This window comes from Moschus berezovskii, chromosome 16 (assembly GCF_049115385.1).
Source record: "Moschus berezovskii isolate FMDL1 chromosome 16, NW_MosBer_1.0, whole genome shotgun sequence".
Lineage (NCBI taxonomy): Eukaryota > Metazoa > Chordata > Mammalia > Artiodactyla > Moschidae > Moschus > Moschus berezovskii.
The window spans coordinates 59,883,286-59,908,131 of record NC_142475.1 but is presented as its reverse complement, the minus strand read 5'-3'; the positions used below and the strand labels follow the sequence as shown (position 1 = coordinate 59,908,131).

Genomic DNA, 24,846 nt, shown 5'->3' with positions numbered 1-24,846 from the left:
CGCCATTTAAGGTAATTCTGACTTGATGCAATGTTCGCCAGCCGCTCCGTGGCAGTGGCTGCTCCCCGATGTCCACAGGCTCCTGCACATGCCTGAGCCCCCCAGCAGTCAAGTGGCAGCTGAGGGTCTGGGATCCAGCCCGTGGGAGTGATGGGAGCTACTTCCTGTATTCAGTCCATTCTAGAGGATGCTCGCAGGCCCGCTTCCCTTGCCTTGGTGACTCAAGGCTCATTTCCAGGACAAACCAGGACCACTCGACTCACATCAGACACCATTTGCACGAGAAGATGCCTACACTTCTGTGCTAAGGCACAGAGACGCCAGGGCTTATTTGTTCTGGAAGCAGAGTCTGGCCAATCCCAACTTTAGTAAGAGCATTAAAGTCCTACCCTGTGTGGGCCCCTCACTCTTAATCTCTGAGTTTCTGGGAGAGTCAAGCATGGAACTTGGCCCAGAGAACATGTTTTTTTGAATGAATGAATGAAGAAAGGAATTGGTGTTTTTGTTCACCAGGTTCACAGAAGGAACGGGTCTAAGCTCATGCAGTTAGTAAATGCTGGACTCAAATCCAGGTAAGTGCTTATACTTTCTGAACACAGTGCCTGCTCTGGAAGTGAAGGCCAGGCTTTCAGCCACGCTGGAGCTCAGGCACAGTGAAAGGCTGAGGGCTCGTCCAGTGGGGACTGCAGAGGGGAACGATGGGGCACAGAACTGGCCGAGCAGTTGCTCTGTCTGCCTTTGGTCTCCTGCTGCAGACCTGTGACTCTGTCCTGAAGTTCCAACCCCTCAGCCACAGTTGTGGGGTCCAGCGATGGCGTGGACCATCTTTTCCCAGGTATTACATGGCAAACATCCAACTGTCATATATTCTAATCTGAGGGAACATAGGACGAGGACCTTACCCAGCCATTTTTAGTCCTGATTTCCACCAGGGCCGTGAATCAGTTCAGCTGCATGGATATAAGCTGAGGTGTTGCTAACATATCCTCTGATAAAAGATAAAATAGGGACTTCCCTGGTGGTCTAGTGACTGAGACTCTGTGCTTCCAATGCCGGGGGCATGTGTTGGATCCCTGGTTGGGGAACTAGGGTCCCATATACCACGCGGCATGGCCAAATAGTAATCATAATAAAAAAATAACAAAATAGTTCAGGTGAAGAAAGAACTCTCAAAAAAAAAAAAAAAAGCCCTGTCTCCCTGAGCCTGTGGCCAGAAGTGGAGCAGACAGGGAATAAAACATGTTTGGGAAGAAACTGCATTTTCAGATGTGAGACTCTAAGTGTTTTAAATTTATATTTCATTTTCTTTCTGTGTTTATTTGTACTGTTTGGAATAACACACGCTGCTACTGATGAGCACTAATTATTCACCAGGTACTGACACGTACCTTGGCTCAGGTGAGCAGCCGGAAGTATTCACGTTTTAACCACTGAGGAAGCTCTCATGAAAAGAGAGCAGCATTCTTCAAGTCTTACGGCTCGAAGGTGGCAGAGCTGCAATTTGCACCGAGCTGCTGCCTGACTCTTAAGGTTCTATTCATTCTACTAGGAGATGCTAACATATCTGGGTGTATACCTGAATGGGAGGAATCCAGGAGCTTTGCAGGGGCATCCTGGGCTTGCCCAGGTTGGGTGGCAGTTAAGACTTACAAGGAAAACTCTGAGCTCCTCAATGGCAACTCGGCCTGGGCTCCCTGCTTTCGGTGTAGTTCCCCAGAAGCAAAGTTTGAGACAGAGATTTAGGAACATGTAAGGGCTTCCCTGGTGGCTCAGATAGTAAAGAATCCACCTGCCAGGAGATGCAGGTTCGACCCCTGGGTCAGGAAGATTCCTTGGAGAAGAAAATGGCAACCCACTCCAGTGTTCTTGTCTGGAGAATCCCATGGACGGAGGAGTCTGGCAGGCTACAGCCCAAGAGGTCACGAAAGAGTCAGACATGAGTGAGTGACTAAACAACAGCCATGATGACTGAGGGAGGGTCTTGGGACAAAGGGAATGGAGAAGCCAGACAGGGCAGAAGAAAGAGCTCAGCGAGGGTGTGCTCCACGCTGGAGCTGCCCTCAGCCTGGTTCCACGGGAAGCTCTGCAGCCTGAGCTGCCCCACAGGGCTGGTCCCGACACAAGACAGGTCCGTGTGTCGGTGAGTCACTGGCTGTGGGCCTCCCTGATGGGGGAAGCGGAAGCCGAGAACAATGCAAGCTCCTGGGCCGGCAGCTCTCCGGTGCTTCTCCAGGGAAGGGACAGCTGGGAACATTAGCAGCCAACTCTCAGAGCCGTTAAAGGGCTGAGCACATCCTCCCAGGAGCCGGGGCCTGCTCCAGGTGCCAACCATGTTCGCTGTCCCCACCAAGACTGGCTCAAGAAGATGCCAGTGCGTTCTTCGCAATGAAGGCAGCTTTCACTGTATCCCCTAAAACAGCGGTCCCCAACCTCCAGGATCTAATGCCTGAGGATCTGAGGTGGAGCTGATGATTTAACAATAATAGAAATAAAGCACAGGCTAAATGGTAATGCACTTGAATCCTCCCCAAACCACCCCCACCTCTGGTCCATAGAAAAACGGTCTTCCACAAAACTAGTCCCTGGGTGCCAAAAAAGCTGGAGACTGCTGCTCCAAGGAACACACATCTCAGGAGCTCTTTGCTCTGATTTCTCCTGAACTGGCCTCTGAGTGTTTTGTTTTGCTTTTTTCCTGCCACTCAGAGGTTTTCCTTCATTTCTCCAGGGTCCAGGCAAGGCAGGGATAATAAAAGAAAGTGGTACCAAAGGTTTGGGCTAACCATAGGAGAGAAAAACAGAGCATGGCAGCTCCAGATACATCGGCCTCTCCCTAGGTTTCCACTCCTGCTTAAGTGCATGGAAGTCTGGGCCAAGCCCCACTTGGTCTTAGCTTCTCATCTGCCTGGTAGAGGCAAGAGCCACCACTAGCAAGCCACTGAACATGGGCTCTGAAGCCAGACAGCCTGGGCAGCTCACTTCCTCTTTCTGTATCTGCTTCCTTATCCCTGAACTGGGGTAAGAACAGTGCTGATCCTGGGGCCAGCTAATCTGTGTCAAATACCAAGTTCAGGCCCTGTGCTTCTGGCTACATAATAACAATAGCAACTGAGCCACCACATCTATGAACTGAGTGTATTCTAAGTCTTTTCACCCTATGAGGTGAGTGCATATCATCCCTGCTTTATAAAGGCAGGAGAGAAGGCCCAGAGTGGTTACAGTGTGTGTCAGTCGCTCAGTCATGTCCAACTCTTTGTGACCCCATGGACTGAACCCCACCAGGCTCCTCTGTCCAGGGGATTCTCCAGGCAAGAATTCTGGAGTGGGTTGCCATTTTCCTTCTCCAGGGGATCTTCCTGACCCAGGAATAAAACCCAGATCTCCTGTACTGAAGGCAGATTCTTTACCATCTGAGCCACCAGGGAAGCCTAGAGGGGCTACAGGAAGTCTCCAGAGTCACACCAGTAGAGTCTGGATTCCAACCCGACCGGGTGACTTCCTTCCAGCCCACACTTCTTTGCATTAGGGGCCCCGGCATTATCATCCCTGTGTTTGGAAAGAAGAAAACTGCAGTCAAAGAGGGCTGAGTGATGTGGCCAGTGTTTGCATCTGGTCTACCTGTGCTTATGTTCCTCCTCCCCATCAGCGGTGGTAGGACCCTCCAGGGACACCGTCCTGGAGGGAATGCCATAGACCGGATGCGGGTAGGAAGCAAGCAAGCCCGGTGGTCCAGCGGCTTCTCGGCGGCACTTACTTTGCTGTGGGCGCAGATGGCCGAGCCCAGGAGCTTCCAGGTGCCGCCCCTCCGGTCCATTCGCAGCATCCGAAGGATCTGCAGGAAGCGCAGGCTCCGCAGGGACGTGGCCAGGACGTTGCCCTGGTTTCCCACGGCAACCACGGGCACTGACGCGATCAGCACGAAGATGTCTGGAAAGAGGGCGGGAGTGGCGGGGAGAAGGGGAAGGAGGCCAGGCCAGGGCGCGGGCCGTCGCCGCGCTGCCGGCCACAGATGGGCAGGTGCCGCGTTAAACCGAGGCACCCGCGCGGTGCGTGATCCGAGGGGTGAGGGAACAGGAGCTCTGAGCGCGAGCCCCTTTCCAGGGCCGGGCAGCCGGATGTGGCCCAGCTGGGACTGGATGCAGGACGCCAGCGCTCGCTCCAACCCCAGGGAAGTGAGGCTCCAAGACCCTCCAGCGGTGGTCCTTGGGGGGTCCCTCTCTGGCCGAGAGGGGATCGGGGCTGCCCAGGTGGAGGAGGGGAGGCCTGAAGCTCAGATGCTGTTTGCCTGTGGATTTTCCCTTTCCCTGCTGGCTCAGACGGTAAAGCGTCTGCCTGCAATGCGGGAGACCAGGGTTCGATCCCTGGGTCGGGAAGATCCCCTGGAGGAGGGCATGGCAACCCACTCCAGTATTCTTGCCTGGAAAAATCCCATGGACAGAGGAGCCTGGTGGGCTACAGTCCATGGGGTTGCAAAAAGTCGGACACAACAGAGAGATTTCACTTCACTTTCATTTTCCCCTGCAAGAAAGCCCTGAGAGGGTCCTGGCTGCGGGTGACTGAAAGGGAGGTGAACTCAGGAAGCGGAAGGGAGGGGATAGGGAGGCAGGGGAAAGGCCAGGGCAGGGGCCTTCCCTCTGAAAGATGGGCGCTGGGATCTCTGTCCACAGGCTCCTGCCCCCTGCTGGCCCAGGGGGTCATCAACATTCCCACCCTTCTGAGCTGCACTGCCCAGTGACCTCCCTCAGTTTCAGAGAAGGCCCTGGGGTAGGGTGCAGGAAACCATGGGACCCGCCCCAGACATGGGGGGCTGCTGTCAGGAGGTGACCCAGAAACGTGGTTCAGGCTTGCAGAAAATAAAACCTAGACACAGGGTAAATGTGATGTAAGTCTATGACACTCTGACACCAGGACAGCAAATTTCAGCCCAGAGAGACTCATTCAGAGTGACACGGCAGGGTCTGAGGCTGTTTCAGATAAGGGGGACATGACACACGTGCACAGAATAACCACCCTCTGTTCAAACAGAGGAAAACAACTCTTCCTATGAGGGCCATGTTGCGGGAGAAGTTAGATGAGCAGAAGAGAAAATGCAGCAACATCAGGAAAGAAGCCAGCCAGGATGGTGGAGGCTGAGGGCCAGTCTCATCTCTCCAGAAGGGACAGGAGGGGAACGAAAGCTGGAGCTCTCTTACGATCCTAGAATCGTGAGACTGTTCCACTGGAAACCCTCCCGTTCTGGTGGGGCTCCATATACTAGGACTGGTCTAAGTTGGCAGGGACCTCAAAATTTGGGCACCGTCAGTCTCAAAGTCACCCCCTCCACCCCTGCCAAAACACACACACTAACACACACGCACACTCACACACACACACAGAGACTTCTGGTCAGCACTGGATATGTCACCCCAAAGACGAAAAAGAAGTCAGCTTAACACATTATTGACCAGAAATGTATTAACACATCTTTTGTTATCTGAACATTATCGATCGGAGATGTTATCAATATGCTTTTAAAGAGTGATACAATTAACATCACCGTGTGAAGTTGTTAGAGCTTAAAACTGATCAAGCGTTCATTATACAACTTACATTGTCATTATCATTCACGTTTTGCTCCATGAGGTTTTTGTTCCAACCCTGTGTATGTTACAAATGCAAATTTATTACCATAAAATTTTCAAAAATGATGCAACGTGAAGTTTTGGGTGAAGAAGAATTTTTTGGTGAATTTTATGCAGATAATTTCTCTGACTATCTGAGTGACATATATACCAGTGTCTCAGAAGATGATAGTTCTTCAGAGTATGGCTGTGATTTAGATGATGTGAATAGTAGAACGACAAAAAGACAAGAAAACCTCAGTGATTGATTCTGATACAGAAAGTGAAAATGAAATTCACGTGCTAGAGAATGCTCCTTTGCTTCTACACAAGAGTAGACTGAAGACAACATTTCACAGGCATTAGAAGACTTTACAGGTGTGTCAAATGTAACTATTGAGTATAATGACGCACAGGGTGTTAGTGAAATAACAATTAATTTTGGCTGGCCAGAATAAAAACTAATGCCACAGGCGTTAATTTCTGCAAAAATCCCCTGGTCAATAACGAGTTAAGATGTGAAGGACAGATAAGGAAAGAGGAAGGCAAAGGAAAGTTGGGGGTTTTGAAAGACTGAATGTTTGTTTCCTTTCAAATTCATATATTGAGTCCTGTCTCTTGGTGTGATGGTTCTGGGGGTACGGCCACTGGGAGGTGATTAGGTCATGGGGGTGGAGCTCTCATGAATGGGATTAGTGCCCTTAAGAAATAAAGAGACTCCAGAGAGCCCCTTCCTCCTTGTGAGGACACAGCAAGAAGACAGCGTCTATGAACCAGGAAGAGAACTCTCACCAGAAACTGACCCTGCTGGCACCCCAGTCTCAGACTTTCAGCCTCCAGAACTGTGAGAAATAAATTTCTGTTATTTATAAGCTACTCTGTCTGTGGTATTCTGTTACAGCAGCTTGAACAGACTAAGACACAGGTAGACAGCCAGGGAAGGAGGACAGAGGAAGAGAGAAAAAGAATGTGGAAACAATTAAGTAACTGAAAAGTTCTCCAAAATTGCACGTGTGCATGCATGCATACACACACACCCTCCCTACCTGCATTCAAAATTCTGAGCACTAGACAAAAACCTCAGATTTCCAGCCTCAGCAGCAGATGGGAAGAAGAAAAAGGGCTTCAGCTGACAGTGAGGGTGGCACTGTCCTCAGTATGAGGCAACCTGCAAACCTGGCAACTTAGTCCCAGGTGATATGGAGGGAAACTGCAGCTAGGACACAGCAAGTGTCTGGCTCTTCCCCCCTCGGCTGGCCATTCATACCAAACATGGCTGTATTCAGTCCTGGGGGTCAGTTTTCAAAAGGGCAGTGAGGAAGAAGCAGCAACTCAGAGGGGAGGGTCTGTGATGCTAGCAAGATGGGATGTAAGATGGAGCTGAAGCCATGAAGCACATTTTTCCTGAGGACAGGAGACTTTGCTGGAGTGGAGAGGAGGGACAGATGGCTGAACGCAAATATTCCCTCTGAAGAGGGTTAGAGGAGTTAAGACGGAATGAATAACCTTGCAAGGTGGTGAGTGCCCTGTGACTGGGGGTATGCAAATAAAATCTGGGGGAACCACATAAAGGCTGCTGTGAAAGGAGCTGGAGCAGCAGACAGGAAGGCATGTTCAGCCAAATGCTCCTGAAGGTTCCTCCCAGCCCTGATATTCTATGATCCTCTGACTTTAACTGTTTCTAGGAATTTGAAGCTCCAAGATTCCTAAGCATCACTGCAGGCAGATATCATCCTGTCTCCGTATGATTTTGGTAGAATCTTCAGATGGGAACCTAGGGGTTCCCCCTAGGTGGGCTGGAGGTGGAGGTGGGTTCTATCCTGCACCAGTAGGGTTGTGTGAGAGCTCCCACCATCTCTGCTATGAAAATGACTACATCCAGACAGAGGGTATCCATGACACATACCCAGAGCAACTTTTGGGTCAGGACACAGCAACGTGGTATTGCCCTCCCCTGGGAAGGCACAGTGGTAGATTCTTGCAGACCTGAATGTTAGGATGGAATCTGCTGCTTATTCCCTGTGTAACTGGAGAATGACTCAGAACCGTGAGCCTCAGTTTCCACCTCTGTAAAATGGGCATCATGTGATCCTACAGAAGTAATTCTCAACCAGCAATGGTGTCACACCTTCTAACTCCACTGCTGCTGCTAAGCTGCTAAGTCACTTCAGTCATGTCCAACTCTGTGTGACCCCATAGACATCAGCCCACCAGGCTTCCCCATCCCTGGGATTCTCCAGGCAAGAACACTGGAGTGGGTTGCCATTTCCAGCCAACTGGAATGCAAGTGGCAAATGTTCACAGGGACTGGGAATGTTCAGTGTCACAATGGCTGGCACCTCTGCATTCCAAATGCCAAGAGTACCCCCCCACCCCCACTCCCATGAAGAATCCCTGCCCTGTGGACTCATTCTAAAAATAAGCTACAGGGGCAGGAATTTAGTACCTGCTCGAGGCTTGAAGGGAGTGTGAGAGGCGAGGCCAGCCCCCACCATGTGCAGGGTTTCCCAGACGAATTGTGTCTGCTTAAAATTGCCTCCGAGAAACAATGCACCCAAAGACGGGGCTAGGAGCCCCTGGGCTTGGGGGTCAGGGCTCACCCAACATGCACAAGGGCTTCCTGGCAAACTTCAGTCGTCCCCGCCAGCCTTTGTATCGGCAGCAACAGCCGGCAGCCCAGATCCTCAAAGCAAACTCGGCTCCGAAGATGAAAATAGCAAATGTTTCCTGCGTGGAAGAACATATGGAGAGACGCTGATTAGCCGGGACCCAGTTGTCCGGAACCAGCGATTTCTGTTCTGAAGTTCTGAAGAGTTGGATTTCTGTGGTTGCTGGTTTGATGGGCGGAGCGGTTAGGACAGGCTGATCACCTCCATGCAGTGTGGGGCAGCTCCTGTCTTCACTAGCTAGCTGTCCTGAACATTAAGCCTTTTTTTCTATGCTTTTTTTTTCTTCTAATGGATCATTTCTTACAAATTCCTTTAATGTACTAAAAAGCCCCTAAGAAGTTCAGTAGAGTTGAAAGGAGAGGAATTGATGGAATTGTCCACAAGTTGTCTGGCCCCTGGTATTGCTAAGTGTGGCCAATGGTTACTGAGCACAGCTCTGGGGTCAGGAATCACCAGAGGTATTTTATAATATTACCCTCATCTTATCTTTTGAGAAACCAAGGCCAGGCAAGGAGTGGCTGAACAAATGTTTCAAGGCCAAAAGTGGCCAAGAAGGAATTCCAGGCAGGTCATCAGGCTCAGAGCTCACGCCCATCAGGGTCACACTGTGCTACTCTCCTCCCCCAGGACACAGAGACCGCTCCCTCCCTCCCAGTCCTCCCTTGCTTATCAGATAGAGACACTCTGCTCCTTCTGTTTGGCGACTTCCCTGGGGCTCTTGGGGAGTTGCAACAATCGTTGAAACTTAGTTCCTGGAACTGGGTGGCTTCCCAGGAGTCACCTGCTCGGATCTCAGCTCCGGACCTGCCCTGAAAAGGAACCTGCTGGTTCGGACACCATGGTCATCATGCTTAGCTCACCAAATTAGGGTTTATGAAATAGCAAGATCCCCCTAATAGGGGGGTGGTGGCATCCTTCCCTTGTGCAGAGGGCAGGGCCTCACCCTAAACAGGTGGGCTGCTCCTAATCAAGGCATGGTCATTCAAAGGGCCAGCTGGCCAGTGCCGTCCGGGGTTGTAGCGGGAACCAGCTCTTCCTGGCAGCCGCCGCCTGGCTGGGCATGGATGCTGCACTCAGCCCGTCAGCCTATGCTCCTCGCCTGACATGTTTACATGTTGCAGGTGAGGACGGGAGGAAACTGAGTCAGGGGTGGTAGGTAATTTGCCCAAGACTGCTGCCTGCACGCTGTTTCCACCACACGCGGCATACAGACTGGACAGTGAAAACGGACAGGGGCCCAGGAGGAAGGACTTGGAGTTTTCATGTAGAAATGGGATTTGGTTCTTGGCCTTGAAGGAAGAGGTCCTCAGGGTTTAGGGAGGAAAAGCAGAAGCAGGGTCTGGAACCGAACATGCCTTTGCGTTACCTATCAGAAGGTTTTATCGTTTAGCCGATGGGTCTTGGTTTCTGCTTTGACTGTGTTCGTGTCCCCTTTTCTCTAATCTGGACTAACACAAGGCCATTTGCTCCCTGCTCCACCTGTGCACCCGGAAGTCCTCATCAACCGGTTTGCCATTGCTTTTTCTTACTTCTGGACTCGGCCGGAGACTCCAGGAAACCAAAAGCAGTTGTGGGGAAACTGCACCCATTGGCCTCCTTGTCCTCTCCGCTGGAGGGCCCACTGGAGCGTCTGCCCCGGAAGCACAGCACCACACTGGGCACACATCTCACCAGCAGCAGAAGCCAGTCTCCTGAAACAGTCTCGTACTCCCTGAAGGTGGTCAGGACAGCCAGAATCAAGCACCCCAGGACAATCAGGAACCTAGAAGGGAAGGAAGAAAGAAACTAAGGAAGTGCCTTGTTTTGGATTGTGCCGAGGCTAGGCAGAAGAGTAACAGCCAGGATGAAGCTACAGCATCCATCGGACACAGGAGTGGGCTGCTTACGTTATCCCATTGAACCTCGTGACACAGCTGTGAGGCAGTTAGGAATTGATGCTACAGTTATGGAAACCAGGTTTGAGAGAGCAACACTTTACTATAACTTTGCCAGCTAGTTAGTGGAAACAATGAGAATTTGAGTTACAGCATCTAGTCCCAGCCCTAGAGGACTGCAGATTGCCTGACAAACCAGTTATGGCAAGTTTTGGTCAATCAACTGGAATGTGACTACGTTAATAATGGGTCCTGCACACAGGACTGTGACCTTCAAACAGATGAAAATACTCTTAGAATAAAAACAAATTCATCCAAAGATTCATAAATTCAATGAAAGTCTCTGTTACCATTACCTTCATATTATTATTACTATTTTTACAGTCAATAGTTACTAAAGGAAATAATCTCTTTCAATTGGGGGATCTTCAGAATTGTTTCTGAAATTACCAAGTGTGTTTCACGCTAGAAAGAGTCCAAGCCACCATGGTGCATAGCTGTGTGTTGAAAAGTCACTGAGAGCTCATCTGGTTCATGCCCCTGCCTCAGGCAGAAGCTAACTGCAAACAATCCTCTGAGATGATTGTATTTATAAACTCCCTGTGTGTGAGAGAGTGAGGGTGGTGGAAGGACAGTGTGTGTGTGTGTGTGTGTGTGTGTGTGTGTGTGCGCATGCGCTTCATCATTTCAGCAAAGAAAAGAGGTTCTCCCTCCCTCTCGGTGGGGAGTATTTGGTTCAATGGTCAGCACCAGGTTCTCTGGGTGTCTAAGTGAAAGTGTTAGCTGCTCCATCATGACCCTGCTTTTTGTGACCCCATGGACTATAGACTGCCAAGTTTCTCTTGCGTGGAATTCTCCAGGCACAAATACCAGAATGGGTAACCATCCCCTTCTCCAGGGGATCTTTCTGACCTAGGGACTGAACATAGGTCTCCAGCACTGCAGGCAGATTCTTTACCATCTGAACCACCGGGGAAACCCTGGTGTCTCGGAGGGAAACTGAAAGGCAGTGTCCACGCGGGAGTCTTGGTACCACATACTCCAAGTTGTCCTGCTCTATGTAATCCGGCGCTGTGTCTGCTAGGCTCCCATCCATGCCTTTTCGCTTTGTTTATGTAAGTGGGTACCCAACTAGTGCATTCATTCATTCACCTATCTGTTGAATATTTATACGGTAGGCACTGGGGGAGGCAGAGCTCGAATTCAATGATGAACAAGCTGGATCTGTCCTCCTGAGCTGACAGTCCTGACAAACAGAAAATCAACTCGTGGTGTGATGGTAAGGACCATGATCTAAGGAGGTTTGGAGATGTCTGCTCCTGGAGCTGGCTTGGACCGGAGTCCTGGTCCCACCCCTTGGTAATCCTGATTGCATTTTCTGATCAACAGTCCTGCTGACCTGCAGATCTGACTCTGTCTCCAACCCTGTGTAGGAACCCAAATGAGATTTTCAACTCCCTCCTGTTTGGCCATTTTATTTTAAATTCATGACATGTGTGGAACCTGCTTATTCTTCATCCAAGTCTCTGGTGATGATGAAGATGACGATGATGGTAACCATCTCAACAGCCAACACCACTCTTTGGTGAGAACTTACCATCTGTCACCTTACACCTATCAGCTCATTTATCCTCACAACCTTCTCCCAAGGTCGATATGACCACTCCCGTTTTACCGATGAAGAAACTCATCAGAAGGAATCATCACCAGCAGGATAACTGTGTCGTCAGTAAAAAGACTACAGAGATCTTCCTGGCCCAGGGATCGAACCTGCATCTTCTGCAATTTCTGCACTGCAGGAGCATTTTATACAAACATGAATAAAAACCCCAGCCCTCATTTTCAAGGACTTCCTAGCCCACTGGGGGAAACAGGACAGATGACCACATGAGAGTCTGGCTGAGGTTATCATCTGAGTGTCCACCACAGGCTTTGGGAAAACAACACAGGAAGCATCCCAGAGGCTGTGGTCAGTGGGTTGGAAGGCTATCTGAGACACAGCTAGCGTGGACCATATGTCCCAGTTTATCCAGGACATTCCCCATTTTATGTGTGTTGACCTGCAGCATGGACCCCTAGGCAATGTGAGCAGCATGTACAATGCAGAGAGTTCAAGGATACTAAACCCCATTCAATCTTCTTCTTCAGTAAGGGGTGCGAGCCTTCTATGACCCGACCTTCCCCATCCCCTCTTGCTTCCCCACCCCCAGAATCACTGTGTTTCCTCAAGCCCTCTTCTTAATGCTCCTCTTCCCTGCCCACTCCCCTCACGTGCCCCTTTACCTCCTGCTAACACCTTGACAGTACCGGGCACACCTTGACAGTACTCTCACACCTTACGTCTAGAGCCTGCACAATTCCTCGTGTGATCCCTCCCTTGGGATCACAGAACACCCAGAAGCATTTCTATTCCAGTACTGATCACAGCCCGTTATCATTTTGTAATCACTGCTTGCACCGTGTCATAAATACAGTGCACCATCTTAACACCCAGCATGAGAACTCGTCCCAAGGCAGGCACTGCCTGTGTCTAGTGAAATATCTTACAAATCCGGTTGAAGTGGAAGTTGCAAGCCTCAAGGCATGAGACTGCTAAACTTCCCCGCAATAGAAAGCAGCCAGAAGTTGGAGATGGTGGTGGGTCTCGAGGGCTGAGAATGACAAAGAGGAGGAGATGCGGCCACATGCTGAGGGGTGTTAAGAACAAGCCTGGCTAAAATGAAGTCTGTGGCCTTGCATCTGCACCGTGGGACAGGGCGGCCAAGCTAGAGGAGAATCAGTGCGGGGAGATGAGAGGGTGGACAACGTGTTATTCAAAGGCTTCAGGAGTATGTGTGCAGAAGCCAACAAGCCAGCAAAGATAGATCATGCTGTGGACCTACTGTTTGAGGTCCAAGTGGGAATATCCAGCAAGCTGATCGAAATTCAAGTCTAGAGCTTAGAGGAGAGGTCGGAGCTAGGTACTTAAGTCCCTTTGAGCTCTAATTGTGATTTCAGAGCCAGGTCAGGGGACAACTCGACCTTAAGCGGTCACCAATACGCAGCTTCAGCCTGGTTCCTGTTCGCAGCGGGGGCGTGCAGAACCAGGCTTTAGCCAGCAGGGGGCAGCAAACACTCGTCGGAACTCGGTATTTTCTTGAATCTCCAGGAATTGAAAAGTACCGACAACCTGGGGAATTTACTTGCTGAGATTTGAAAACAATCATTAATTTATAAAGCGAAAAGCATCAAAGAAGCCCTCCTTCACCTGAGAAGGGGAAGTACTCTTTGGTCTCCTGCACATTTCACTTTACGCTGAAGATACGAACTTGATTCCAGACTCATGGGTGGAATTATCAGTTTCACGGATGGAAGACAGACAGGTGTGGGTAGACGGGTTCTTCCCTTCTCTTCCTGTTTTGTCTCTCTCTCTCCATGCCTCACCGACTTTTTTTTAAGTATTTCAAAATTAATTTACTCATTCAACAAGTATTCTTAACGTATACTTTACATGGGGCACATATCCCTATGTACCTGTGACTAACACAGACAAATCATAACACAGTGTAGAACAGTCAGAATCACCATATAAATATATGTAGAGGTTGTGTGTGCAATTGGGGGAGGAGCTGCAGTTGAGGAGCATCTGAAGAAAATATCCTAGGATCGTTTTATCTGTTATTCTAATGCCAGTGGCTCAGAACCCCACCCTCCCTTTCAGCCACCTCAGGACACCAGTGATTCTTTTACTGTCTCCATCAAGTGAGTTTCTTCTCTGTATCAGAGAGATCAGTTTGCTGACAAAGGTCCACATAGTCATGATTTTTCCAGTAGTCATGTACAGATGTGAGAGCTGGATCATAAAGAAGGCCGACCGCTGAAGAATTGATGCTTTCGAACTGTGGTGCTGAAGATTCTTGAGAGTCCCTTGGACAGCAATCAAACCAGTCAAATCAATCAATCCTAAAGATCAGTCCTGAATATTCATTGGAAGGACTGATGTTGAAGCTGAAACTCCAATACTTTGACCACCTGATGCGAAGAACTGACTCATTTGAAAAGACCCTGATGCTGAGAATCATGGAGGGCAGGAGGAGAAGGGGCCAAGAGAGGATGAGATGGCTGGATGGCATCACCAACTCAATGGACATGAGTTTGAGTAAACTCTGAGAGACAGTGAAGGACAGGGAGGCCTGACGTGCTGCAGTCCATGGGGGTGCAAAGAGCTGGACACGACTGAGCGACTGAACAACAACATCCTTCATGCCACCTTTCTCTCTCTCTTCTCTCTTGCTGGAGGCTTGGGGAGAGTCAACAGCTGCCCTTCTGTCTGCAGGGTCCTGACCGTCTTTCCAAATAAAACCAGTTGGGGTCAAGGGTCTTGACATGCCCTCAAACCAGACACCATGTCCTACCTGCCTCTTCCCACCCAAGCCTGGCCTCCCTTCATAGGAACAAAGCCGGACCCACCGGAAATCACGACAAATATCCCCTCAAGGACTTCATTCAAGGGGAACCCAAGAGAGTGAAAACTCTAGGATTTACCTGGTAATTTTTTTTTGGCATGTCATTTTCTCTTGTACTCTGGAGAGCAGCAGTGCCAGGTGGGGACACTGTCACTGTTATATCCGTGCCCCCATTTTACAGATGAGGGCCACAGCCTTCAGGCTCAGGCAGTGGGGTCACCACCGGAGGAGGGGCAGAGATGCTGGGACCAGACCCTGTTCTGAGGATGGCCATGGGGCTTGGAGTGAGGTTCTGCAGGGAATGGGGCCAGGGCAGGGCCAGCTGGAGAGCCGGGGGTGGGGTGGGGTTGGGGGGCACGCTGAGAGATCAGCTTCCCTCTCCTCTGGTCTCCAGTCTGCGGGGAAAAGCTTGGTTCCATCTCCAGGCAGTTCACCAAGACCTCTGATGGCCCCTGCTCCCCGTAGGCATATTTCAAGAGCCAGGGAGCTCGCCTGAAGTTCTCTGAAATTGAATGTTTAGTGTCTTTATAAATGAAAAGGAATAAACAATTACAGGTCCCCAAAAGCCTATGGCTGTTCTGTTACCCACACCCCACCGACAAAAAGGTCCTAGATTGAGGGAGGAAAGCATGGACTCTTCTCCTTTCAGTCCCCTTCTGTCTGCCATTAAACGGGCATGCTTGTAATCAGGCTCCACATGATCTGAATCTTGGCTCACCACCTAGAAATCAGATGACCCAGGGCAGGTTTATTTCTCCGAACCTCAGTTTCTCACTTACAACACACAAGTGACAAATCAAGGGATTTTCTTTATCTCATTGCTTATCCCAGTCTTTGTAGCTGAGAGATTGCACAGGGCAGCAAAAACTCTCATAACTAAAAACCACCTCTCTAAGGAAGTCTCCATGCAAAGATCCTTCATGGTTTAACAGCAGCCTGTATCCTGGACATCATGGCCTTGCAGTTCAGCCTCTGTCTCACCATCAGGGACAGCATCCAACAGTACAATATGGACCATTTGCAAAGAGAAAAGACAAAGCTTACAAAGGATGCAGGATTTCATGAAGTTGATGGATATGATGATGAAGAGCTGTTCTAAAAACAGCAAAACCATTAACAAGCAACAATCTTACTGGAACAATTAAAGACAGATCAAATGATATTTCAAAGGGTGAAAAATACCACGCAATCCTTCCCCCCAAATGTTGAGAGAATAAAATGTGAAGTCATGTTGTATTGTCATCAAGTTTTGGCAAAGAAAATATAACCTCAAATTAATACTCAACTGAGTCTTTGTGCATTGTAAAAATTAGAGCATAGTTGCAGTTATAATTTAAATTTTGTGACCTGTGAGATACAATAAACACATTTTTGTATTTTAATTATATTTTTGTGATCACATACTAATGAGAAATTTTCTTCACTGTTTAGTATGAAGTTTAGTACCCATTTTCAGCAGATACCCTTTAAGTAGATATTCACTGATTACTATTAATTGTGGAATTAGGGACCCTCTAAACCTACCTCATGGTCATGTAAATAAAAAGAGAACCATGTACATGAACTGCTATGAATCCAGGCAAACAGCGGGCATTCAGATGCAAGCTGTTTACCTCTTTCCCCCTCATCTTATGTTCAGAAGGTCAAAAAAATGGCTTTACTGGAACATAGAAAAAATAATTTTGTGTTTAAAAAGCTTCCTTGCCCTTGAAATCAAGCAAGACTATTATAATCACAAAGAGCCACAGAAATCGACATCTATATCCCGTTCCTACCAACCTCTGGGTGAGTTTCCAACTCACTGGAGAAGACCCTGAAGCTGGGAAGGATTGAAGGCGGGAGGAGAAGGGGACGATAGAGGGTGAGATGACTGGATGGCATCACCGACTCAATGGACATGAGTCTGGGTGAGCTCCAGGAGTTGGTGATGGACAGGGAGGCCTGGTGTGCTGCAGTCCATGGGGTCGCGGAGAGTCGGACACGACTGAGCGACTGAACTGAACTGATCAACCTCTGGATCCACAGATGTGTAATGCAGATGCAGGTTTTGACCATTCAAACCAGGGGTTAGCAAACTGTGGCCCTCGGGCCAAATCCAGGCAGCTGCTATTTTTATAAATAAAATTTTATACCATAGCCACACTCCTTTGTTTATATATGGTCCATGGCTGCTTTTGTGAGGCAATGGGAGAGCTGAGTAACTGAAGCTGAGTCTATCTGGCCCAAAGGTCTAAAATATTTACTATTTCACTTTTAGAGAAAAAGTTTCCCAACTTTTGATTTAAACTAAGAGTCCAGAGCAATGGAACTTAGTTGGTACCACCTGAAGATATCTGACGTGTCTAATGCAGTGCAAAAAAAAGAATTTTAAACTTAAAAGGAAGGGGCTCCATCTCATTGCTGTTGACATAGATATAACAATATTTAATAAAGGAATAAAATAGGGTCATCTCCATATTTGTGGAAGAAAAGAAGCAAAAGTTTAGGGAAAAGAAGACAAATATGACTTAAAAAATAAGTACCGGAGTTACAGCTTAAATTTCATTAGTTTCATGGTGAATTTGTCTCTGGAAACATCTATTTAAGTTCCTTGGTATGTTACCAGGCATTTCTTCTTGCGTGTCTTGTCTGCCCGGTAATGGCCTTTTTAATATAATTTCTTTATCTATTTTTGGCCGTGCTGCGTCCTCTTTGTGTTGTGGGCTTTTCCCTGGTTGCGGCGAGCGCAGGCTGCGCTCTAGTTGTGGTGTTCAGGCTTCCTTCCCATTGCGGTGGCGTCTCTTGCTGCAGAGCACGGGCTCTGGGGTGCATGGGCTTCAGCAGCTGTGGCTCACAGGCTTAGCTGCTCTGTGGACCGGGGGATCTTCCCTGACTGGGGACTGAACCCATGTCTCCCACACTGGCAGGTGGATTCTTTACTACTGAGCCCCTGGGAAGCCCTTGGTGTGACATTACAGGGTTAAGAAAAACAGAGGCATAACTAAAGATTCATAAACGTCAACTAGAAGTCCAGTCAGCTTTGTGAACAAAATCTTCCTTGTTTCACACTCGGTGTGGTATTCTTAAGGTCTAAAGCCATCCGTCCATAGACCCTTGCTTGGGCACCGACACGACGCTAAACCTTAAGAGGATGCTGAATGTATCAGTGCCCTGTAGTGCCCACTATGCTGTGAGACTGTGATTTACAATGAGAAATACGTATGTGGTCATTTCCCCGTTTCTGGTATTGAGTTCATAAAGCCCTGGGAATTTCCTCGGTGGGGAGCACAGTCAGGGTGTCTTTTGCGACGTTAGTGAGGTGACTGTTGGGAAGCGCCTCAGGATGGGAGCTGCTGCTAGGAAAAGAAGTCAAGTGATTAGAGGGTGGGAACTACCAGTCCCAATTCCCTGACTTCTGGGGAGGGCAGAGGGCCTGGAGCTTGAGCTCCATCACCAATAGCCATTGATTTAATCAATCATGTCTATGTAGTGAAGACTCCATAAAAACGCAAAAGTACTGGGTTGAAAGAGCTTCGGGGTTTGAACATGTGGAGATGTGGAGACAGTGGTGCTCCTGGAGGCCCACAGAAGCTCCACGGCCTTACCCTGTACATGTATGTATGTATGTGTTATTCACTCAGGCGAGTCTGCCTCTTTGCGATCCCATCAGTAGCCCACCAGGCTCCTCTGTCCATGGAATTCTCCAGGCAAGAATACTGGAATGGGTTGCTGTTACCTGCTTCAGGAGATCTTCCCTACCCAGGGATCCAACCTGGGTCTCCCACATGGCAGGCATGTTCTTTATCATTGGAGCCACCAGGGAAGCCCTTACCCCACACATTGCCCTATGCATCTCCTCCGTGGGCTGTGCCTGATTTAAATCCTTTTATAATAAACAGATGATCTTAAAATAAGTCACATGTTTCTCTGAGTTCTGTGAGTCACTCCAGCCAGTGAATCAAACCCAAGGAGCAGGTCATGGGAAACTCCAGTCTATAACTCGTCAGCCAGAAGCACAGGTGGCAACCTAACTTGCCACTGGCATCTAAAGTGGGGCCAAGGGGTGGGAGCAGTCTTGTCGGGATGAGCCCTTACCTTGTGAAATCTGATTTCTCTCCAGGTAGACAGTGTCAGAACTGAGTTAAATTATAGGAATTCAGTTGATATCAGAGAATTGTTTGGTGTGGGGAAACTGTCCCCCCTTGGGGAACAAGTCGGACTTGGGGGGCGCAGAACTCTTACATGAATATTTTGGAAGCACCTACTGTCTATAATGAGTTTCCCAGGTAGTTCAATGGCAAAGATTCCACCTGTCAATGCAAGAGACTCAGGTACGATCCCTGGATCAGGAAGATGCCCTGGAGAAGGAAATGGCAACCTGCCTGGGAAATTCTTACCTGGGAAATCCCATGGATGGAGGAGCCTGGTGGGCTTCAGTCCATGGGGTTGCAAAGAGTTAAACACAACTTATTGACTAAACAACTATGTACAAAGCACTGATTTATAGGTGGTGTGCAGCAGGGCAAAGCGTGTGCGTTCCAGAATCAGACACAGTACTTCATCCCCAGCCGCTCCTCTTCATGTGTTTATGACCCAGGCTGTGCTGTGCTTAGTCCCTCAGTCATGTCTGACTCTGCGACCCCATGGACAGGCTCCTCTGTCCATGGGGAGTCTCCAGGCAAGAATACTGGAGTGGACTGCCATGGCCTCTTCATGGCCCAGGCAGAGCTGTTTATCTTAACTTCTGTTCTTGTGCATCATAAACACCAAAGTCCACCTTGCGAGGCTGTAGCAGAGAGTCCACATGGTCCATGGTAATGTTGCTGAGACTGCTGGGATCAGACACAGCATCTGCTCCCAGGAAGGCCAGAGCAGGAGCTATCTAGAATTGCCATGTTCACAGATGTCACGAGGTGGAGGGTGAGCTCTCTCTCATCCAGAGGGATGGGAAGGGCCAGCAAAGGCTCCTCAGCTGTCCCTCCCTACGCTTGCGTGGAGGGCCCCCATTGTGCATGAGGGTAGAAGGTGAGAAGGTGATGGGACAAGTGGCAAACAGCCTCCACAGTCTTCCTTCACCCCTCCCTCCTTCCAGGAGGAGAGGGGCATGTCTTCAAAGGCTCACAGTGGATGGCAGCATTTTCTGTTCAGACCCTCCTCACCCTCTTTCATCTGGGCATAAGGAATCCTGGTAAGGACTTGGTTGGGGCTTGAATCCCAGAGCCTAGCATCTAAGCCCGAGCTCTGGAGCATTCCTTTCCTTCCCCTCCAAGTCACCCCTGTTCCCGTGGTCTTCCAGCCTCCACTGTTGCCCTGTCAACCTTTTCCTCTGGATTCCAGGTCCAACACATTCCATCTTCTCACTGATTCTTGGTCACCATGCGTGCCTACCATCAGACACCTTCACCTGTGCATCTCCGGTCTTCATAGAAGACATTCTAAAGCACACAATGGAAACCAAAATAAAAGAATCACTGTATTCAATTCTAAGCCTAATAAATCAGCTGTTTTCATTTTCTCCTGTCCCTTTTGCAGCCCAAGGACATAGCCAGACACAATTTTCAATATTTGCTTTGTCTCAACAGTATAGTCTACATTTCTATCTTATTAAAGTATAAATATTCTTCCACTTGGCTATAAAATATTCAAACAATCATGTTTAATGGAAGAGGCACTTTCTATGACATCAGCGTACTGAAATATATACAGCCATTCTCTTATTGCTGGATATTCAGATTTAGGTTGCTACCAATTCTGTGTTATTATAAGTTATATGATGGTATATATTTTTATGCATAAAGCTTTTCCTTCTCTAGACTCAATTCCTCATAATAATCTCTAGACTATCTGGGCTTCAAATATCTGAATTGATTCTTGTCATATTCTGCCGGACTACTTTTCTGAAGGGTCATGCACTTTGTCCCCAGGAACACACAAGCATCCATTGTTACCCAATTTTTCCAGCATTGGCTATTTAGTACAGTTTGTTGGTTGACTTGCTAATTTAATAGGTATAAAATGGCACCTGAAATTTGCATTTGAAAAGGGGATAAAGGCTTGTACAGGTGGCACTAATGGTCAAGAACTCAGCTACCAAACCGGAGACTTCAGGGACTCAGGTTTGATCCCTGGGTCGGGAAGATCCTCTAGAGAAGGAAATGGCAACCCACTCCAGTATTCTTGCCTGGAGAATCCCATGGACCAAGGAGCGGTGGGCTATACGGTCCAGTGTCACAAAGAGTTAGGCACGACTGAAGAGACTTAGCATGCAGCACCTGAGGATTAAGTTACTTCTTGTGGGACCTCCAGCTGGAGGTTCTAGGAGAAAAGGAAGCAAGTCTTCCTAGCAGCTGTGAAATCATCCCAAGGAGGCATTCACTTTCCCCACCTACAAGGGCCTTCCTGGTGGCTCAGCTGGTAAAGAATCTGCCTGCAATGCAGACCTGGGTTCAAACCCTGGGTCGGGAAGATCCCCTGAAGAAGGGAATGGCAGCCTGCTCAAGTGTTCTTATCTGGGAAATCCCGTGGACAGAGGAGCCTGGCGGGCTGCGGTCAATGGGGTGCAAAGCAGTTGTGTGACTAACGCTTCCCCTTTCACCCTCCTCACCGGATGGTGGCCAAGCCAGCCTTTCAACCGCCTTCAGGCTGAGGATAGTGGGAAGAATGCCAGTGTGTCACTGGCATATTACTTACTTTTCTAACCATGCCCTGGAAACCTTTCTCATTTAGAGATAAAAATCGGTCCTCTCAAACCCAAACCAAAAGGCGCAAACAACTGATATTTTCTTATTCCACTAGCACCTTCCCACAAACGGCTCCAGTGTTTCTTTTGAGAGCCAAACACTGAGACACAAAGCAAGACCCGGACCTCCTGCTGTTCCCCGCCAGCATGCCACAAGCCCTGATTATTCTAGACATTTTTTTCCTCTCTCGTTTTGAAAATCTCATTAGAATGGAAACATTTAGTGGCTTCAAGTTTCCAAAAGGAGAGAGATTAGAAAAGAGAGACAGAGAGAGTGCCCATGCAGGCGTTAGCGTGGGGAGACGCATCTGTTTGCCCAGCTGCACTTGTAGAAACAACAGCCATCACGGCTGATTGTTTGAGCAATTTCCTTCCTTCCCCGGGCTTCATGATCATCCTTAAACACTCCTGCATTTTATATTCACTCACTCAGTCCTTCATCCAATACATGTTTACTGAGCAATTACTCTGTACTGAGTCTCGTGTCAAGGTACAGAGGTGGCCCAAGAATCAGGTCTGCCCCCAGATACTTAAAGCATCACCAGGAAACTAATTATTCCAGTGGATCGTGCTGGGCGCTGAGGTGGGCAAGCGCATGGCCCGCTCTGCAGCGACTGAGGCAGTCAAGGGCACCCTAACAAGTTTTCAGGGGCTTCAGCTTATTAGCTGCAAATTTTACACTCAACAGCATCCTGGGACTTTGAGACCACCTTCCTCTCACCTGTTTCTAAGGTCTGTCACTGAAGGGAAAGATGCAAGACCATTCACTAGCCGTGCGTGTTAGGAGTAACCTCAAGCTTGGGCTCACTGTCTCTACTGTTCCCAGCTTCTAGAGCCAGCATCAAGCTTTGCAAGTTAAGGCATAACATTTATCTGGGGGGGAGGCTGAGAAAGGGAGACACACATTGCATGTTCTTGGATGTGTAGGAGAAGAAAAACTAAGGTAGGGAATTTTATTTTAAGAACTTTTGCACATTTATGATAAAATCATAGATCATATGACAAACCTAGACAGAGAATTAAAAGACAGAGATGACACTTTGCTGACAAAAGTCAGCATAGTCAAAGGTATGGTTTTTCCTGTGGTCATGTATGGATGTGAGAGTTGAACCATAAAGAAGAATGAGCACTGAAGAACTGATACTTTTGTATCGTGGTGCTGAAAAAGACTCTTGAGAGTCCCTTGGACTGCAAGGAGATCCAACTAGTCAATCCCAAAGGAAATCAACCCTGAATATTCACTGGAAAGACTGATTCTGAAGCTGAAGCTCTAATACTTTGGCCACCTGATGGGAAGGACTGACTCATTGGAAATGACTCTGATGCTGGGAAAGATTGAGGGCTGGCGGAGAAGGGGGTGACAGAGGATGAGGTGGCTGGATGGCATCACCGACTCAATGGACATGAGTTTGAGCAAATGTTGGAGACTGTGATGGACAGGGAGGCCTGGCGTGCTGCAGTCCATGGGATTGCAAAGAATTGGACATGACTGAGCGACTGAACGACAGAAGGTCATTTATCCGTGCTTGTGTAGTTGGCGTCAGACATAAGCACAGGCTTTGCATTTGTCTTTGTTCAATGTCACCTCCTGAGACTCAGACTGTATCTCAAGCTTCGATGATCATCTTGGGAACTGAGCTCCACTGCTGGAGCATTAACTATCCCTTCCAGCTTTGCCATCTGAATGCCTGATAGTCCTACCCGTGGCACATGGACCTCACTGATGGAGGAGCCACTCTTCCTTCCACAACTTCCTCCCCCATCCCCCACTCCACCCCTCTCTGGGGACAGTAAGGAATTCTGGCTTAGGGTTCCCACTCCCCTGTCCCCGGGAACCCATCTCCTGGGGAGAGCATGCCAATTTGGCCTTTTCATCTTTCCGTATCTGAGAACAGCTGCTGCTATCATGCCAACATCAGAACTCGAAGACCCAAACCCACACCTGGCACACTCAGTTCCTGCCAGGCATATGTCATCCCTTTCAACCCTGAGATGCTGGCAAAGCTCGTCCTTGGTGTGTCCCTCTCTTATGCACAGGTCACTGACTCAGAGGATGTGGAGAGAGAGACGGCGTCCTTCGTAGGCTGGTCTGAAGGCCAGCCACCTCCTTGGTAGGCCATTGAGAGTTCTGGTTTTCAAAACCATCCTGGCCACAAGAACGAGGACCCCAGATGCATTTATCAAGGTCCCCGTGACCTCACGGGGCTCTAATGGGGACTGAGTAATCAATGCTGCTGGAGACCGAGCTATGGGATGACATGGGAAACGTGTCATGTGTGTGACACTTCAAATGGGATTCTTTTTTCTCTCTCTCTCTTTAGAGATGAGGATACCAAGTTTTCTCCTTGAAACGAGGACAAGATAAAAAAAAAAAAAACAGAGAGAAGGAAAGATATTCAGAATGATTCAGAACCAAGGTAACTTGCTAATGCATTGCAAGACTGTGGAGTTGTCCTCACTAAAGATAAAGCAAGGGATGGAGGGAAGCACTGGTGAAAAGACCTCACACTGGAGTCAAGAGCCTGGGTTCCAGTCCTGGCTCTACCCCAACCACTTGGGTGACTTGGGGCAAGTCACATTTCCTGAGTGACAACATCCTCCTAGAAACTAGAGAATTTCTGCGGATCTTTTCCTGTTCTAATACTAAGACACAGACCATCATTTAAGCAACAGATGTGCCCCTGAAGGGCTTTCCAAGTGGCTCAGTGGTAAAGAATCTGCCAGGAAGAGACGTAAGAGACCTGGGTTCGATTCCTGGGTCAGGAAGATTCCCTGGAGGAAGGCATGGCAACCTACTCCAGTATTTTTACCTGGAGAATCTCATGCACAGAGGGGCCTGGCAGGTTACATTCCATAGGTTTGCAAAGAGTTGGACATGACTGAAGCAACTTACCACACGTGTGCTCCTAAAAATATGTGGTAGAGTTTTGTACCCCCCAACTGAAGTACACTTTAAATAAGCCAGGCCAGTATCTCTAATTTTCTCTTTCCTCACTCCCTCCCTCCCTCCTTCTCATCTTTTCTTCCTTTAGGAGTGGAATTCTTTCAAAATTACAATGAGGTATCACTTCACATTGATCAGAATGGCCGCCCTCAAAATGTCTACAAAGAATAAATGCTGGAGAGGGTGTGGAGAAAACTGAACCTTCCTACACTATTGGTGGGCATGCAAATTGGTGCAATCACTATGGAGAACAGTGTGGTTGTTCCTTAAAGAATGAAAAATGGAGCTGCCACATGATCCAGTAATCCCATTCCTGGACACATATCTAGAAAAGACAAAAACTCTAATTCAAAAAGACACATGCAACCCAATGTTCACAGCAGCACTATTTACAATAGCCAAGACAGGGAAGCAACCTAAGTGTCCATGAATAAATGATGGACAAAGAAGATGTGGTATATACATACAATGGAATATGACTCAGTTCAGTCACTCAGTCGTGTCCGACTCCCTGTCCATCACCAACTCCCGGAGTTCACTCAAACTCATGTCCATCGAGTCGGTGATGCCATCCAGCCATCTCATTCTCCGTCGTCCCC

The 24,846-nt window shown here is 48.6% G+C and overlaps 1 protein-coding gene across 1 annotated transcript in view; it reads right to left on the bottom strand.

Moving 5' to 3' along the window:
* KCNQ3 (potassium voltage-gated channel subfamily Q member 3) overlaps nucleotides 1–24,846 on the bottom strand; it is a 309,647-nt gene that overhangs the window by 46,784 nt on the left and 238,017 nt on the right. The window contains exons 2-4 of the mRNA XM_055432368.2: nucleotides 9,938–10,028; nucleotides 8,198–8,324; nucleotides 3,752–3,924 (exon numbers count right to left, since the gene is read on the bottom strand). Coding sequence (XP_055288343.1) covers nucleotides 3,752–3,924; nucleotides 8,198–8,324; nucleotides 9,938–10,028 — 391 coding nt within the window. The remainder of the gene's footprint in view (nucleotides 1–3,751; nucleotides 3,925–8,197; nucleotides 8,325–9,937; nucleotides 10,029–24,846) is intronic.